At 46.8% G+C, this 19,358-nt stretch overlaps 2 protein-coding genes across 4 annotated transcripts in view; one reads left to right on the top strand and one right to left on the bottom strand.

Annotated features, from left to right (window-relative positions):
* LOC123762748 (NBAS subunit of NRZ tethering complex-like) overlaps window positions 1-19,358 on the bottom strand; it is a 504,795-nt gene that overhangs the window by 247,467 nt on the left and 237,970 nt on the right. The gene's annotated exons all lie outside the window — the stretch shown is intronic.
* Window positions 16,413-19,358, top strand: part of LOC123762815 (mucin-12-like) — a 72,310-nt gene continuing 69,364 nt past the window's right edge. Inside the window, exon 1 of the mRNA XM_069332296.1 lies at window positions 16,413-16,870. Within this exon, the coding sequence (XP_069188397.1) occupies window positions 16,848-16,870 (23 nt within the window). The 5' untranslated portion in view covers window positions 16,413-16,847. The remainder of the gene's footprint in view (window positions 16,871-19,358) is intronic.

The raw sequence follows: 19,358 nt of genomic DNA, 5'->3' as shown, positions 1-19,358 counted from the left end.
TATCTCTCTCGTCTCCTTTCTAGTGAGTACATTTGGAGAGCTTTGAGACGATCCCAATAATTTAGGTGCTTTATTGCGTCTATGCGTGCCGTATATGTTCTCTGTATTCCCTCTATTTCAGCAATCTCTCCTGCTCTGAAGGGGGAAGTGAGTACTGAGCAGTACTCAAGACGGGACAACACAAGTGACTTAAAGAGTACAACCACTGTGATGGGATCTCTGGACTTGAAGGTTCTCGTAATCCATCCTATCATTTTTCTGGCTGTACGCAATATTTGCTTGGTTATGCTCCCTAAACGTTAGGTCGTCAGACATTATTATTCCCAAATACTTCACAAGATGCTTTCCTACTATGGGCAAATTTGATTGTGTTTTGTACCCTGTATTATGTTTAAGGTCCTCATTTTTACCGTATCTGAGTACCTGGAATTTATCACTGATAAAGTGATAAAGTCATGATCGACTTGAGAATGGTCCAGGACGGACCGAAACGTCGTCGTCCCTTCAACTTCTAGTGTGTGGTCTGGTCAACATACTTCAGCAACGTTATTGTGACTCATCGCCTGCATATCACTGATAAACATCATGTTATCTTCTGCTGCCCAGTCGAAAACTTTATTAATATCTGCTTGTAGGTATTCAATGTCTTCAGTAGAGGCAATTTTCATGCTGATTTTTGTGTCATCTGAAAGGGATGATAGGAAACTGTGCCTTGTATTTGAGTCTATATCTGATATGAGAATAAGGAAAAGCAGTGGTGCAAGGACTGTACCTTGAGGTACAGAGCTTTTAACTGCGCTTGGGACACTTATTTTATTTGGTTGACTGTTACTCTGTGTGTTCTGTTCGACAGAAAACTGAGTATCCAGCGTCTAACTTTACCAGTTATTCCCATTGACCTCATTTTGTGTGCTATCACTCCATGGTCACATCTATCGAATGCCTTTGCGAAATCCGTGTATACCGCATCAGCATTTTGTTTTTCCTTCTAATGACCATTACGACAAAATCACTGAGGCAAGTAGCTGTGAGAAGACATGATCTTCCTGCTCTAAATCCATGTTGGCCTGGATGATGGAGGTCATTGGTCTCCATGAAACTAGTGACCTGACTCCTGATCACTCTCTCAAAAACTTTTATTATGTGGGACGTTAGTGCAAGTGGTCTATAATTCTTTGCCAATGCTTTGCTCCCTCCCTTGTGTAGAGGGGCTATGTCTGCTGCTTTAAGTGCATCTGGTATCTCCCCCGTGTCCAAGCTCTTCCTCCACACTATACTGAGTGCCTGTGCTACTGGCACTTTGCATTTCTTTATAAATATTCAATTCCATGAATCTGGACCCAGAGCCGAGTGAATGGGGCATGTTTTAAATTTCTCTTACAAAATCTGCCACGCTCGTGTTGATATCAGTTATATTTACAGGTGTTTGGATAGCACGCATAAAGAAGTTGTCCGGATCTTCCACTTTCATGCTGTGTATTGGAGTGCTAAACATGTCCCTCATACTGCTTTATTAGGATTTCACTAATTTCTTTGTCATCCTCCGTGTATGAACCTTCACTAATACGAATAGGTCCAATACTGGCAGTGGTTTTTGCTTTTGATTTAGCATACGTGAAGAAATATTTTCGGTTTTTCTTTATTTCTTGAATTGCTTTCTGTTCTAGTTGCTTTTCTTCGGTCTGATAGGAATGCTTCAGTCTCTGTTCGATTTCTTCAATCTCCCTGTTTAAATTATTCCTTCTTTGTATGTTAACTCGTGTCTGTTTAAGCATTTCCGTTATTTGTTCCTTCTTTTATAGTGTCGTCCGCGTTCTCTTTCTACATTGGACCTCTTTCTGGCTTTCCTCAAAGGAACATGTTTCAGACAGACTCCATAGGCTTCAGAAGTCAGTTTTTCTATTCCTTGTGTAGGATTTATATTATTTAGAACATTTTCCCATTGAATGTTTGTAAGTTCCCTGTTTATTTTCTCTCAGTCTATCCTTTTATTATTAAAATTGAATTTATTGATTATAAGCCCTTCTCGCTTGTTGTTTCTCTTGGGCCTACTACCGTTATTAATGTTAGTTTGCACTTCAATGAGCTTGTGGTCCGAGTACGTGGTGTCTGAGACAGTAATGTCTCTGATTAGCTCATCATTGTTAGTGAATATGAGGTCCAGCGTGTTCTCTTTCCTAGTTGGTTCTGTAATCTGCTGACTGAGCGAGAATTAGTCACAGAATCTCAGTAGTTCTCTGACCTGTGATTGGTTATTTCCAGGTTGACTTCCTGCTATAATGTTATTGTTTACTATTCTCCATTTTAAACTGGGTAGATTGAAGTCTCTAAGGAAGATAATATCTGGTACTGGGTTTGCTAGGTTATCAAGGATATTCTCTTATTTTGTGGATCTGTTCAGTGAATTCCCCAACTGTTGCATCTGGCGGTTTGTATATTAAAATAATAATTAGATTTACATTTTCTACCTTGATTCCAAGTACCTCTACCACCTCATTGGACGAGTTCAGGAGCTCTGTGCATGCCAGCTCCTCTTTAATATACAGACCTACTCCTCCACTTGACCTAATTACTCTGTCACATCTATATAGATTATAATTTGGGATCCAGATTTCACTATCCATGTGGTCTTTTGTGTGGGTTTCTGTAAATGCACCAAATATTGAGTTCGATACTATTAGGAGGCCATTTATGAACTTAACTTTATTTCTTGATTTTGATTTTAGGCCTTGTATGTTTGCAAATATGAATGATTTTCCATATTGTGTGTCACTTCTGGTGGGCCTTGGTAGTTCTCCCCCCCCCCCCCCTCCACCCTGGTCCAGGGTGTGTTGCTTTGGTAGTGGGTTCGTCCAGTGTTGGTAGTGGTTCGTCCAGTGTTGGTAGTGGTTCGTCCAGTGTTGGTAGTGGTTCGTCCAGTGTTGGTAGTGGTTCGTCCAGTGTTGGTAGTGGTTCGTCCAGTGTTGGTAGTGGTTCGTCCAGTGTTGGTAGTGGTTCGTCCAGTGTTGGTAGTGGTTCGTCCAGTGTTGGTAGTGGTTCGTCCAGTGTTGGTAGTGGTTCGTCCAGTGTTGGTAGTGGTTCGTCCAGTGTTGGTAGTGGTTCGTCCAGTGTTGGTAGTGGTTCGTCCAGTGTTGGTAGTGGTTCGTCCAGTGTTGGTAGTGGTTCGTCCAGTGTTGGTAGTGGTTCGTCCAGTGTTGGTAGTGGTTCGTCCAGTGTTGGTAGTGGTTCGTCCAGTGTTGGTAGTGGTTCGTCCAGTGTTGGTAGTGGTTCGTCCAGTGTTGGTAGTGGTTCGTCCAGTGTTGGTAGTGGTTCGTCCAGTGTTGGTAGTGGTTCGTCCAGTGTTGGTAGTGGTTCGTCCAGTGTTGGTAGTGGTTCGTCCAGTGTTGGTAGTGGTTCGTCCAGTGTTGGTAGTGGTTCGTCCAGTGTTGGTAGTGGTTCGTCCAGTGTTGGTAGTGGTTCGTCCAGTGTTGGTAGTGGTTCGTCCAGTGTTGGTAGTGGTTCGTCCAGTGTTGGTAGTGGTTCGTCCAGTGTTGGTAGTGGTTCGTCCAGTGTTGGTAGTGGTTCGTCCAGTGTTGGTAGTGGTTCGTCCAGTGTTGGTAGTGGTTCGTCCAGTGTTGGTAGTGGTTCGTCCAGTGTTGGTAGTGGTTCGTCCAGTGTTGGTAGTGGTTCGTCCAGTGTTGGTAGTGGTTCGTCCAGTGTTGGTAGTGGTTCGTCCAGTGTTGGTAGTGGTTCGTCCAGTGTTGGTAGTGGGTCGTCCAGTGTTGGTAGTGGTTCGTCCAGTGTTGGTAGTAGGACGGGTGTTGTGTGGTGTAGTACCTGTGTGCTTGTTGATAATTTGTAACCAGTCTTGTGGGTATCTCCCTCCCCCTCTGTAATCTTACAGTGGTTCTATCTGCCTGTTCCTCTCTCTTATATGTTCTACTCTGTTTCTCTCATCCTCAAAAAAATTTCCAGTAATATGATATAGATCTTCCCGTCTATAACGCGAGTACCTCTCACATGGAATTCCGGGCACTGAAGATTACAACCCGTTCTCGCAAATTCGTAAAGTCAATATTGACTTATTAACTACGTGCATAGGTGATATACTAAACATAATAGATACCCTTAAAAAGATTCATAGAAAACACCGACCTTACCTAACCTTGTTAGTATCTTAAGATATGCATCTTATTGCTTCGTAATTACAATTATTACTTAACCTATACCTATTATAGGTTGTCCATACATTTTGTTGTCCCTAATTGAGAATTGACATGGTTGAGGGTGGAAGCATCTGCACTCCGCTCCCAACCGGCATGTGCCCCTCGTTATGTTCCTGCATTTTCGAGGATGCAGAAAAACGCATTTTGCATCTAATTTCCCATATTTGCATATTCCTTGGTGCATAGAATTTGCAAATATTTTCAGTTTTTACTTTTTTCAGGATATTTATACTTGTACCTATCTTGGCCGCCTCTTTAATGGAGCCATCTTTGTCTTTAGTCCCAAGTCCTTCGTTTGTACACTCTGTCTCACTGTTGCTCTCACTGATTATTACCACCTACACCACTGATTATTGTGGTGGATTATTACCTGGCTCTCCATTAGTTTAGTTGACTTTAGTTCATTTATTATGCACCCCATACCCATCTTGTGGGCGGTAGTGGAAAGGGTTACAGAGGCACATAATGGGCTCAGGGACTGAACCCCACAATTCATTTAGCTAAGCAAGTTACAATCTTGATGAGCTAGTTACAAAATTCAATATAAGTCAGTCACATCAACAATGGGTCTCTCCAATATTGCTGCTGTTGTGTACCACACTACCCTCTCCCTCGTAGGGGCCTCGTAGCCTGGTGGATAGCGCGCAGGACTCGTAATTCTGTGGCGCGGGTTCGATTCCCGCACGAGGCAGAAGCAAATGGGCAAAGTTTCTTTCACCCTGAATGCCCCTGTTACCTAGCAGTAAATAGGTACCTGGGTGTTAGTCAGCTGTCACGGGCTGCTTCCTGGGGGTGGAGGCCTGGTCGAGGACCGGGCCGCGGGGACACTAAAGCCCCGAAATCATCTCAAGATAACCTCCCTCCACACTACTGCTGTGGTCCTCTAAACTACCTGTTGTCCAGTTGTGGTTGTTATCCAGTGTTGTACGGTCCGCAATACATCACTGGTAGCTTTTTTGTGAATGTTAATCTGCCTGACTCAGGTATGGCATTCATCAGTTGGGTTAGGTTTTCCCATATTAACCTTGTCATTTTTGCAAACCCAGTATAATCCTTGACTGTTTGTGCATGCTCTACATAATTCTGTAGATAATTCTGCAGAGTTCAGGTGGAACTGTTACAGATGCAACACTTGACGCCTACAATACGTCTTCCAAATGCTACGAAACACTAGATCCTAAACCTACAGGTTCACTCTGCAGGTAGTGAGCTGATCGGCCGAGCGGACAGCACGCTGGACTTGTGATCCTGTGGTCCAGGTTCGATCCCAGGCGCCGGCGAGAAACAATGGGCAGAGTTTCTTTCACCCTATGCCCCTGTTACCTAGCAGTAAAAATAGGTACCTGGGTGTTAGTCAGCTGTCACGGGCTGCTACCAGGGGGTGGAAGGCCTAGTCGAGGACCGGGCCGCGGGGACACTAAAAGATCCGAAATCATCTCAAGATAACCAAGGTAAACACACACACAGTTGTGTCCATCATGTGTGTGTGCCTCAGAAGGCAAGGCCACCACTCAGGAGCCCCACACAACACAACTGGTCGTTATCCCCATATACAGCTCCAAGTGCTGGCGTGAGCACCACCAACCTCACACATTACAATACTCTACTGCAAGTTGGGGCTCCAAGAGTATACTCTTTCCCTGCTGGGTTATGTACACCAGTGAACGCTTGAAAACAAGCAACCCCCCCCCACACACACATGGGAGGACATCACCCCCCCCACACACACACATGGGAGGACATCACCCCCCCCCACACACACACATGGGAGGACATCACCCCCCCCACACACACACACACACATGGGAGGACATCACCCCCCCCCCACACACACATGGGAGGACATCACCCTCCCTCCCCCCCAACACATGGGAGGACACCCCCCCCCCCAGGCATATCACTAGAGGCCTACAAACATGATAACCTGGGCGGGTTTAAATACAACTTGGCAGCAGCAGACGGAGAGTGTTGAGTAAGGTCGACGAATAAGGTAAAACAACTAAGCAAGGGAGCAACACTGTACTTACCTTGCCACACCTGCACAGCCTCCACCACCCCCACACACCTACCAACCTGCAACACAAAACAACAATCAGTCAATACAGCCCAACCCGTTCTCGCAAATTCGTAAAGTCAATATTGACTTATTAACTACATGCATAGGTGATATACTAAACATAATAGATACCCTTAAAAAGATTCATAGAAAACACCGACCTTACCTAACCTTGTTAGTATCTTAAGATAAGCATCTTATTACTTCGTAATTACAATTATTACTTAACCTATACCTATTATAGGTTAGGTAATAATTGTAATTACGAAGCAATAAGATGCTTATCTTAACATACTAAGTAGGTTAGGTAAGGTCGGTGTTTTCTATGAATCTTTTTAAGGGTATCTATTATGTTAAGTATGTCACCTATGCACATATTTAATAAGTCAATATTGACTTATTAAATTTGCGAGAACGGGTTGTACAGCCACACCTTAAATACAATACAAGCCCACCCTTGGCAGGGAGGGATGAGTGGAGCTCTTGGCTGTGTGGTGGCGGACACCTACACAACTCTCCACAGTGTGGCAGTAACTGGGCTTGTAGTGTAAGTGTTCCACGGTACATAGTTTACCAGTTAGTTGAGCATGAGGCTCGAACAAGCTACAAGTATCTCTGGCAGTTGGGCTATCTTGAGATGATTTCGGGGCTTTAGTGTCCCCGCGGCCCGATCCTCGACCAGGCCTCCACCCCCAGGAAGCAGCCCGTGACAGCTGACTAACACCCAGGTACCTAATTTACTGCTAGGTAACAGGGGCATAGGGTGAAAGAAACTGCCCATTGTTTCTCATCGGCGCCCGGGATCGAACCCGGGACCACAGGATCACAAGTCCAGTGTGCTGTCCGCTCGGCCGACCGACTCCCTTACACACACATCAACATTATATCTTACACTAATAATACCATTTAGAGATAAATCTAAACTCACGCTGCATGAAATGACAAACTATCTTTTTACTAAGGACAAAATATCTTAAATCCTTATACAGTATTGTATCCATATTTTGCTTCCAGTCATAAACGACATTTGCGATTAAGAAGCAAGTAGTGTGTTGTGAAGACTAATAATGACAAACACCAACTTTCCTATGACCCTATAATATCCATATTTCAACAGTTAAATCAATTATGTATTAGCGAAAAGACCTGCCATAAATGACTAATGATTAACTGTAAATACACAACCAATGGAACAAACTATTACTAGCTGACAGTATAATTATAAGGTGTGCAGACTAGATGTAACTGTAATAGTGTCAGCTGAGGTCTGGAAAGACGTGTTGTGCCGCTCTCTAATCCATTCTTGCGCTACGGCTCACAGGACGAGTATGGGGTGCACAATAAAGTAGCAGCCTCGGGTAGCAATAATAGCAGTAACGGGGTGTGCTACATTTAGCGGGTCACGCTCTGAGCAACACCTGCTACTAAATAACCTAGCCAGGTTGTTGTTGTTTCAGATTTAGCTACTCAGGACGAAGTGTCTATGTAGCACGGGCTATGGCGAGCCCGTGACCTAGCCGGGCTTGTTAGGTTATAGTCCCATCACCTGGCCTGGCCCAGTATCTAGCATCTCTCTACAATATTTATACTATTTCTACAACATTTATAACTTTCTGAATAACGTTACAGTTTAGCGAATATTGGTAATGTTACCACGGTACCTTTGTACTTGACTGAAGACACGAGTCCCCCAAGGGCCAGCTTTAACAAGTAACTTACTCTCACTTGATGCAGCCTAACTTGCGCAACCATCTTGGTCAATGTTAGGCTTCCCTCACTTATTGTTAGTTCTTATTAATGCCTTCCTCCTCCTCCATATTACTCCTCTTTTAATTACTATTCTTTATTACAATATTAAATGATTATAACAAATTTACAATATCAAACGATAATCAGGTTATTCAAGGGAAATCAATTTTATATTTGTAAACGACACGTGTGTTTAGGCCTAACAGGCTCATTCAGTCATTTCCTGGATGCTAATGTTTATAAATTTGCTGCCAGATGTTTACATGTGGCTCATGTACGGATTATCCTTCCACTCCCTTCCATAGTGTACAACCCAACCACTTGGGCTGGACAGTAGAGCGACGGTCTCGCTTCATGCAGGTCGGCGTTCAATTCCCGACCGTCCAAGTGGTTGGGGAACCATTCCTCCTCCCCCCCCCCCCTCCCGTCCCTTTCCCAAATCCTTATCCTGATCCCTTCCAAGTGCTATAAAGTCGTAATGGCCTGGCGCTTTCCCTTGATAATTCCAAAAAAATTCCATAGTGTACAACAAGTACACGTGTACACTTTAATATGTAACTATCAACGGTTTACATAATATAACCTACAGTTTGAATACTATTAATCTTTAAATTGCTGCTATTTTGGGACCTGGGCCAGTATTCATCAAACATTTACGTGTCCACTTGCGAAACCTTTACATCTTTCCTCTATAATGGCGGTTTATTCGTTTACGTATTGAAGAGTTTACGAGCTTTGAAAAGTCTCAGACCTGGTTGATGGGGTTCTGGGAGTTCTTCTACTCCCCAAGCCCGGCCCGAGGACAGGCCTCGACTTGTGAGAGTTTGGTCCACCAGGCTGTTGCTTGGAGCGGCCCGCAGGACCAATGTTGCTATTGGTATAGACAGCCCCAGAATTGTTCGGAGCTGAAGTGTTTAATACAGACTAAGCCGCCACCACTGAAGAAGGGAAGGGAATTATCAAGGGAAAGCGCCAAGCCATTACAACTATATAGCACTTGGAAAGGGTCAGGATAAGGATTTGGGATGGGACGGGGGGTAAGGACTGGTGCCCAACCCCTTGGACAGTCGGGGATTGAACGCCGACCTGCATGACGCGAGACCGAAGAAGGATATACAAGTTTGGTGAGTGGAGACCTCTTTATGAATCCTGGCGCGGGCGAGCGGGTGCCAGGCAGAGAACTAGAGCAGTAGCCGTAGCCACAACTACTGGCTATCCATCAGCTGCTGTGTGGCGCCGCCCCGGGGCCCGGCTCCACACTGTTGCCCAGTAACCTACTACACTGACACACTAACATGCCAGTGTCCCACACCCTCGCACGCCAACACCAATTATTATACCGGGAGCACTCACACACACACACACACACACACAAGGGAGAAGTGTCAGGAAGGCTGGTCAAGCTCCCAGTAGCACTCATCGTATATTAAGATTGGATTAATCTGTAAACTAATTAAAAATCATAGGAGTGATAATATACATTATCAAAAATTCAAATTACAAATTGCAAATAGCCATTTGCTACTGTATAACATATATGGAGGATGTAGTGTACTTAAAGCAGACCTGCTACCGACACCTACAGGTAACACAGGTATGTTATGTATGGGTGACTTTAATGCTCGTCACACTGCTCTTGGTGACGTTCAGTGTAACAATAATGGAAGGGTCTTCTGGAAATACCTTACTGATCATAATATTACTGTGTATGATACTGATAAACAGACCCATTTATTGGGGGGTAGACTGGATTATGTGATTGGCTACAGCCTAGCAGATAGTAACGTTAAGCTAGAATTAGTAACTAGTTAGTGATCATTTTGCAATATATTGTGAATACAATGTGGCGGATATTAGGTCCAATCCAGAGAGAAAATGCAGAATAGAACCAGTGAAGAGCAGAGGTGCCATAGGCACAATCAGAGAACACTGTATAAACATCAGAGGTCCGGGGTTGTTCAACGTCCTCCCAGCGAGCATCAGAAATATTGCCGGAACAACCGTGGACATCTTCAAGAGGAAACTAGATTGTTTTCTTCAAGGAGTGCCGGACCAACCGGGCTGTGGTGGGTATGTGGGCCTGCGGGCCGCTCCAAGCAACAGCCTGGTGGACCAAACTCTCACAAGTCAAGCCTGGCCTCGGGCCGGGCTTGGGGAGTAGAAGAACTCCCAGAACCCCATCAACCAGATAACCAGGTAATCCTCATCATAAGAGTAAAAATTAACATTTCAGACAATCTTAAACAGCACTTTAAGGCTTATGTACACAAGTGATACACTGGGTATACACATGTATCAGTGGACCACTTTTACAATGATCTTGTCAGTATCATTACCAGTTATTATGATACCTGGGTTAAATCAAGGAAAAAAAGAACACTCGTTCTTCCTCATGGAGAGAGGATCCTATTATTATTGCAGAGCTAAAGTGCTTCAGCTGCTGACTCTTATAAACGAGACAAAACACCTGACAATTTACTTCCATTCCTCAATGCCAACAGAGATTTTCGCGAGTTTAAGGGTCAAGTTAAGGACACATATTGGGAACAATTCCTACAAGGTATCAATAGAACCACAACATTATCAGAAATGTGGAACACAATTAAAAACATTACCAAACCTTCAGCCCCAGTTCAGCTTCATCATACTCCTGCAGAATATGCTGACATGCTCCTAGCTCAATGGTCTAGTGTCTCACAAATTTCTTCCTTACCCCCCAGAATATACAGCAGCATTTAAGACATACCAACATTAACAGAAACTTTAATATTGAAATAGCACGCTCCTCACCAGATTTAACGGATCAGTTTGCTATAACCCCCTTTGAATTAACATCAGCATTAGAGAAACCTAAACAGATTGCTCCTAGTGAGGATGGTATAACTTATAACACCTTGAGCTTCCTACAGTTTAGACCTATTGTCTTGTGTGTATGACCCTCTGTCCTGCGTGACAGTCAATACCACCATTATCCTCACTTTAATAACACTTAATCAAAATCTTCAGATTAGGCAAAATTGTAATTAATTTTGTCAATAAAGATATTCATAATGGGCCCGGCCTGGAACACTCATCAGTTCCAGACGAGAGCAAAGGCCCGCGGGCAGAGCTCACAGTAAAAATATACTCTTGCTAACGTACAATAGCAAAAAAAAATGTATTCAAGACTGATCCCTGAAACTTGAGGAAATTACTCATCTAAGCCATGAGTAAAGGGTGAGAAAGGTTGGAGTGACTAAGCCAAGGGTAAGGACCTGTGTGTGTGTGTGTGTGTGTGTGTGTGTGTGTGTGTGTGTGTGTGTGTGTGTGTGTGTGTGTGTGTGGTGTGGTGTGTGTGGTGTGGTGTGGTGTGGTGTGGTGTGTGTGTGTGTGTGTGTGTGTGTGTGTGTGTGTGTGTGTGTGTGTGTGTGTGTGTGTGTGTGTGTGTGACTCTGTAACAATGTGAGAACACCAATGGTATGTTCTCTCACAACCCAGTGTGCCCTATTGTATAGAAATATATATATAATAATAATAGAAGAAGGGAAATGAACGATGAGGGGAAAGCGCCAAGGCATTACGGCTATATAACGCTGGGAAGGAGATAAGGATTTGGGATGGGACGGGAGGAAGGAATGGTGCCAAACTACTTGGACGGTCGGGGATTGAACGCCGACCTGCATGAAGCGAGACCGTCGCTCTACCGTCCAACCAAAGTGACTGGGCGGCGGTGCCAACAACAAATTACGGAGAGTGTACGGAGAGTGTACAGTGAGTGCACGGCGAGTGTACGGAGAGTGTACGGAGAGTGTACGGAGAGTGTACAGTGAGTGCACGGCGAGTGTACGGAGAGTGTACGGGGAGTGTACGGAGTGTACGGAGAGTGTACGGGCAGTGCACGGCGAGTGTACGGAGTGTACGGCGAGTGTACGGCGAGTGTACGGAGAGTGTACGGTGAGTGTACGGCGAGTGTACGGAGTGTACGGCGAGTGTACAGAGAGTGTACAGTGTACGGTGAGTGTACGGAGAGTACAGTAAGTGTACGGAGAATGTACAGTGAGTGTACGGCGAGTGTACGGAGAGTGTACGGCGAGTGCACAGAGAGTGTACGGAGAGTGTACGGAGAGTGTACGGCGAGTACGGAGAGTGTACGGTGAGTGTACAGAGAGTGTACGGCGAGTGTACAGAGTGTACGGCGAGTGTACAGAGTGTACGGCGAGTGTACGGAGAGTGTACGGCGAGTGTACGGCGAGTGTACGGAGAGTACAGTGAGTGTACGGAGTGTACGGCGAGTGTACGGAGTGTACAGTGAGTGTACGGAGTGTACGGCGAGTGTACGGAGAGTGTACGGCGAGTGTACGGAGAGTGTACAGTGAGTGTACGGAGTGTACGGTGAGTGTACAGAGTGTACGGCGAGTGTACGGAGAGTACGGCGAGTGTACGGAGTGTACGGCGAGTGTACGGAGTGTACGGCGAGTGTACGGAGAGTGTACATTGAGTGTACAGTGAGTGTACAGTGAGTGTACGGCGAGTGTACGGAGTGTACGGCGAGTGTACGGAGAGTGTACATTGAGTGTACAGTGAGTGTACGGAGAGTGTACGGCGAGTGTACAGAGTGTACGGCGAGTGTACAGAGTGTACGGCGAGTGTACAGAGTGTACGGCGAGTGTACGGCGAGTGTACGGAGAGTGTACGGCGAGTGTACGGCGAGTGTACGGAGAGTGTACAGTGAGTGTACGGAGTGTACGGCGAGTGTACGGAGAGTGTACGGCGAGTGTACGGAGAGTGTACGGAGAGTGTACGGTGAGTGTACAGAGAGTGTACGGCGAGTGTACAGAGTGTACGGCGAGTGTACGGAGAGTGTACAGTGAGTGTACGGAGTGTACGGCGAGTGTACGGCGAGTGTACGGAGAGTGTACGGCGAGTGTACAGAGTGTACGGCGAGTGTACGGCGAGTGTACGGCGAGTGTACAGAGTGTACGGCGAGTGTACGGAGAGTGTACAGTGAGTGTACAGAGTGTACGGCGAGTGTACAGTGAGTGTACAGAGTGTACGGCGAGTGTACGGAGAGTGTACAGTGAGTGTACTGAGTGTACGGCGAGTGTACAGTGAGTGTACCGAGTGTACGGCGAGTGTACGGAGAGTGTACAGTGAGTGTACTGAGAGTGTACGTACGGAGAGTGTACAGTGTACGGCGAGTGTACGGAGAGTGTACGGAGAGTGTACAGTGTACGTACGGCGAGTGTACTGAGAGTGTACGGCGAGTGTACTGAGTGTACTGAGAGTGTACGGCGAGTGTACGGAGTGTACAGTGTACGGCGAGTGTACGGAGAGTGTACGGCGAGTGTACTGAGAGTGTACGTACGGAGAGTGTACGGTGAGTGTACGGCGAGTGTACGGCGAGTGTACTGAGAGTGTACGTACGGAGAGTGTACGAGGTGTTGGAGCGGGTGTAGCAGCACACTGACAGTACTGAAACATTCCTGCGGTGTACAAGTTATGACAGGCCGCCCATGTTAGTGAACCGTCACCACGCTGGAGCCCCAGGGACCACCCCGTCCTCATAAACAATGACCCAAAGTCCATTCCATCCACCCGCCAAACCCGCTGTTTATGAGTGAAAAACGGTTTACACACGACTCACAACTGCTGACGTCCGAACACTTCCGGTACAAGTGCTTCACTGACGACTTTTGTTCGAACCACAACGCTGTAAATGCTTCACCCACGTACTACAAATAATCGCCAACAGAACCTAAACACCTAACCTAACCTATATATGCACAATAGGCTATTATAATATTAAAATATAGTTGAGAAAATTCCCGTTTTGAATGAGCAGCATGTTAAAATTTATGAATGCATCTGTGGGGTCGACCGCTGGATGGAATGGATTTGAGTGGAGGACGGGTTGAGGGGGCAGTGGTGGATGGTGATGGTAGTGGTGTGGTGATGTTGGGGGTAGTGGTGTAGGGGAGAGGGGGGTGGGGGGGAGAGGGGGGTGGGGGGGGAGAGTGGGGGAGGTGGTGTGGGGGGAGAGTGGGGGAGGTGGTGTGGGGGGAGAGTGGGGTGGGGTGTAGGTGGATAATGGTGTGGATGGTGGTGGTGGTGTGGGGGAGAGTGGGGGAGGTGGTGCAGGTGGGTAATGGTGGGGGTGGTGGTGGTGTGGGGGAGAGTGGGGGAGGTGGTGGTGTGGGGGAAGAGTGGGGGAGGTGGTGCAGGTGGGTAATGGTGGGGGTGGTGGAGTGGGGGGAGAGTGGGGGAGAGTGGGGGAGGTGGTGTGGGGGAGAGTGTGGGGGTGAAAGAGGATGATGAGTGTTGCCCAACAGTTTCTACGGACCAGGCGGCATAACTCTTCATAATATAACATCGTTCATTTCATTTATTTATTATGCCCCCCATACCGATGCGGTGGGGGGTTATCTTGAGTTGATTTCGGGGCTTTAGTGTCCCCGCGGCCCGGTCCTCGACCAGGCCTCAACCCCCAGGAAGCAGCCCGTGACAGCTGACTAACACCCAGGTACCTATTTACTGCTAGGTAAGAGGAACATCAGAGTGAAAGAAACTGTCCATCGTTTCTCGCCGGCGCCCGGGATCGAACCCGGGACCACAGGATCACGTGTACAGCGTGCTGTCCACTCGGCCGACGTGGTGAAAAGGGTTACAGAGGTACATAATGGGCTCGGGAACTGAACCACATGTACATATTATGTATATATATATATAAAGCCTGAATGGTCCCCAGGACTATATGCAACTGAAAACTCACACCCCAGAAGTGACTCGAACCCATACTGCCAGGAGCAACGCAACTGGTATGTACAGGACGCCTTACTCCACTTGACCATCACGACCGGACATAAGGAAGTAATAGCCGAAGCTATTTGAACCACTTCCCTGCCGGCACTCAGATGGTAATCTTGGGCATAGTATTTTATCAAATCACCTCATTCTTTGGGGCACACGTGAGGAACACAAATGTGAACAAGCCTGAATGGTCCCCAGGACTATATGCAACTGAAAACTCATATTTTATATTATATATATATATGTCGTACCTAATAGCCAGAACGCACTTATCAGCCTACAATGCAAGGCCCGATTTGCCTAATAAGCAAAGTTTTCATGAATTAATGTTTTCTCTAGTTTTTTCTTACGAAATGATAAAGCTACCCATTTCATTATGTATGAGGTCAATTTTTTTTAATGGAGTTAAAATTAACGTAGATATATGACCGAACCTAACCAACCCTACCTAACCTAACCTAACCTATCTTCATAGGTTAGGTTCGGTTAGGTAGCAGAAAAAGTTAGGTTAGGTTAGGTTAGGTAGGTTAGGTAGTCGAAAAAACATTAATTCATGAAAACTTGGCTTATTAGGCAAATCGGGCCTTGAATAGTAGGCTGATAAGTACGTTCTGGCTATTAGGTACGACATATATATATATATATATATATATATATATATATATATATATATATATATATATATATATATTTTCATACATGTACACACACACACATCGGAGAAGGAATATGGGAAGGAATCCACAGGAGACAAACTCTGACTCCATCATTATTTCAGCAGAGAGAGAGAGAGAGAGAGAGAGAGAGAGAGAGAGAGAGAGAGAGAGAGAGAGAGAGAGAGAGAGAGAGAGAGAGAGCAAGAGAGAGAGCAAGAGAGAGAGCAAGAGAGAGAGCAAGAGAGAGAGCAAGAGAGAGAGCAAGAGAGAGAGCAAGAGAGAGAGCAGAGAGAGAGAGAGAGAGAGAGAGAGAGAGAGAGAGAGAGAGAGAGAGAGAGAGAGAGAGAGAGAGAGAGAGAGAGAGCAAGAGAGAGAGAGAGAGAGAGAGAGAGAGAGAGAGAGAGAGAGAGAGAGAGAGAGAGAGAGAGAGAGAGACAGACAGACAGACAGACAGAGGGAGAGAGAGAGAGGGAGAGAGAGAGAGGGAGAGAGAGAGAGGGAGAGAGAGAGAGATAGCGAGAGAGAGCAAAAGGGAAAGAGCGGGGGAGACAGAGCAAGAGAGAAAGAGCGGGAGAGACAGAGCGAGAGAGAGATAGCGAGACATAGCGAGAGAGATAGCGAGAGCGAGAGAGATAGCGAGAGAGATAGCGAGAGCGAGAGAGTTAGCGAGAGAGAGCGAGAGAGAGATAGCGAGAGAGAGATAGCGAGAGAGAGACAGCGAGAGAGAGACAGCGAGAGAGAGAGAGCAGGAGAGAGAGAGCAGGAGAGAGAGAGCAAGAGAGAGAGAGAGCGGGAGAGAAAGGGAGGGGGCGGGGGTTAAGACAGGGGGGGAGGTGGGGAGGGAGCCAGGAGACACAGGTGGGCAGGAAGAGAGCGCGGGGCTCAGTCAGTGCTGCACTACCTTACCTGCTGCACCTCCCCACACCACGCACGTCCAACCACACCAAACTAACGTCACCAACTACCACCCTCCCACAACTACAATACCCCCCCCCCCCCTACCTCCCCAGCCCCCACGAACAACAACTAACAATAACCCTCCCACAACCCTAATTACACACTTGACAACCATCACCAATACTACAATTATCGGAGCAGAGTAGCTCAGCCTCACCAACACATAAGTGACCTCTCCTGGGGACTACAAGAGGACGAGCCCTGCAGGACGCCACGTGGCCCAGAGACCCGTCTCTGTTTACATCCCGCAGACGCTCACAATGTTTACAAACATCCCGAAGAGCACGTGGCCCACCACCTTAGCCAGCGAGACACCGCGCTAACACAAAACACAGTATCAGGCTACACGGGAAGAACTAAACAAAAGCGAGGAGGAGAAAGCGAGTGGAGAGAGCAAGGTGCAACACAGGAATATTTTCTCCCCTACCCAGGACCACCATGACCCACCATCCAGCGCTCCGGTAAGTCTTCTTCAAGTCTTCTCAACTGGAAACTTAACCCAACTATTACCTTAGTGTGATTTCCTCTGTACGGGCCTCTATGTCTTGTCTGTCTCTCTATGTCAGTATCAGTCCGTGTCTGTGTCAGTCTATGTCTGTTCAGGTCATTATGGCTGTCTCTATATACATGTCTAGATGTTCACTACTGACTCACAGACCTGCTTAAATGATGAAAATCGTTGACATTGTTATGTAGTTTAACTCAACAAACCTTGGCTTATCTTTGTTTACAATGTCACAAGCAACTGTTACAAGCAAGGACAGGACTGTCACAAGCATGGACAGCACTGTCACAAGCAATGACAGAACTACCAAAGCTTATCATACAGAAAAATATTGATTCGTTAAACTACTGTGTAATCAGAGAAGTTATCGGAGCGCTTCTTGCTTTAAGTGGCTAATATAAGAACATTTATGATCAACTTAAACACACCTTTATGATCACTTATAATGTTAATTGGGCGTAAAGTGGAACATTTTACCAATACAAGGAGCAGGCTACACACACACACACACACACACACACACACACACACACACACACACACACACACACACACACACACACACACACACACACACAGCTGGAGTGGGGCACTTTGGCCACAACGACTCACCAAGGATGAAAATAATGCAGTTACCCGAACGAAAAAATAATGAGGAAAAATTATGATTTGTGCCTCAGCTATTGAGGAAAAGATCCATTTGTGAATGTTGGGATTTAGAGAAGCGAGGGAGAAAATTGGTTGCTTAAACGTGGGAATAGGAAGGCGGTAAGAAAACATTTCATGTTAGCTACGGAGTACCAGTCACAAGGCTCATTATTAACCCATAATGGAGCGAGTGTAACCAATGTGAACATTATAAAACTCGGTCACGATAAGTTTGTAGCTTTGAGACACACTACAAGTGGGAGTTGATTCTTCTAGTCACAAACATACAATTTACTTCTGAGTTCGCTAGGGCAGACGCTCACGTGCACATAATGCATACATAATACAATTACATACATACATATATACATTTTATACGGGCTGTATACATCGCTATACAGCCCAGGGACGTTAGAAAGAACTTTTTCAGTGTCAGAGTGGTTGACAAATGGAATGCATTAGGCAGTGATGTGGTGGAGGCTGACTCCATACAGTTTCAAGTGTAGATATGATAGAGCCCAGTAGGCTCAGGAACCTGTACACCAGTTGATTGACGGTTGAGAGGCGGGACCAAAGAGCCAGAGCTCAACCCCCGCAAGCACAAATAGCACAAGCACAAGTACATTATATATATAATTTCATTTACTTAGGCATTAGCAGACTCCGACCCCCCCCCCCCCCCCAGTGTAAGGCGGAAGCTCTGCCACTGAGCTATGAGAGTGACCCAATAGGAAAGATTGGAGAGGCAGGAGAGTGCACTAATATAGTTAAGGGAAGAACAAGAGGAAGTGCTAAAGTGTACTAATATAGTTAATGAATGAGTTATAGTTAATAATATAGGCTGCCTGAGATACATTGGAGGCTACGAACACCCAGTAGGCGTCTAGCAGGTCACTTACAGCAAGAACTATAGTACCCTCACTATACCAGCCTCAGTTGTCACCCTAGGAGGCTACCCACCAGTCACCCTAGGAGGCTACCCACCAGTCACCCTAGGAGGCTACCCACCAGTCACCCTAGGAGGCTACCCACCAGTCACCCTAGGAGGCTACCCACCAGTCACCCTAGGACGCTACCCACCAGTCACCCTAGGAGGTTACCCACCAGTCACCCTAGGAGGCTACCCACCAGTCACCCTAGTAGGCTACCCACCAGTCACCCTAGGAGGCTACCCACCAGTCACCCTAGGAGGCTACCCACCAGTCACCCTAGGAGGCTACCCACCAGTCACCCTAGGAGGCTACCCACCAGTCACCCTAGGACGCTACCCACCAGTCACCCTAGGACGCTACCCACCAGTCACCCTAGTAGGCTACCCACCAGTCACCCTAGGAGGCTACCCACCAGTCACCCTAGGAGGCTACCCACCAGTCACCCTAGGAGGCTACCCACCAGTCACCCTAGGAGGCTACCCACCAGTCACCCTAGGAGGCTACCCACCAGTCACCCTAGGAGGCTACCCACCAGTCACCCTAGGAGGCTACCCACCAGTCACCCTAGGAGGCTACCCACCAGTCACCCTAGGAGGCTACCCACCAGTCACCCTAGGACGCTACCCACCAGTCACCCTAGCAGGCTACCCACCAGTCACCCTAGGAGGCTACCCACCAGTCACCCTAGGAGGCTACCCACCAGTCACCCTAGGAGGCTACCCACCAGTCACCCTAGGAGGCTACCCACCAGTCACCCTAGGAGGCTACCCACCAGTCACCCTAGGAGGCTACCCACCAGTCACCCTAGCAGGCTACCCACCAGTCACCCTAGGAGGCTACCCACCAGTCACCCTAGCAGGCTAC

This window comes from Procambarus clarkii, chromosome 27, assembly GCF_040958095.1.
Source record: "Procambarus clarkii isolate CNS0578487 chromosome 27, FALCON_Pclarkii_2.0, whole genome shotgun sequence".
Taxonomy (NCBI): Eukaryota; Metazoa; Arthropoda; class Malacostraca; order Decapoda; family Cambaridae; genus Procambarus; species Procambarus clarkii.
This window is presented reverse-complemented; position numbering and strand designations above follow the sequence as displayed.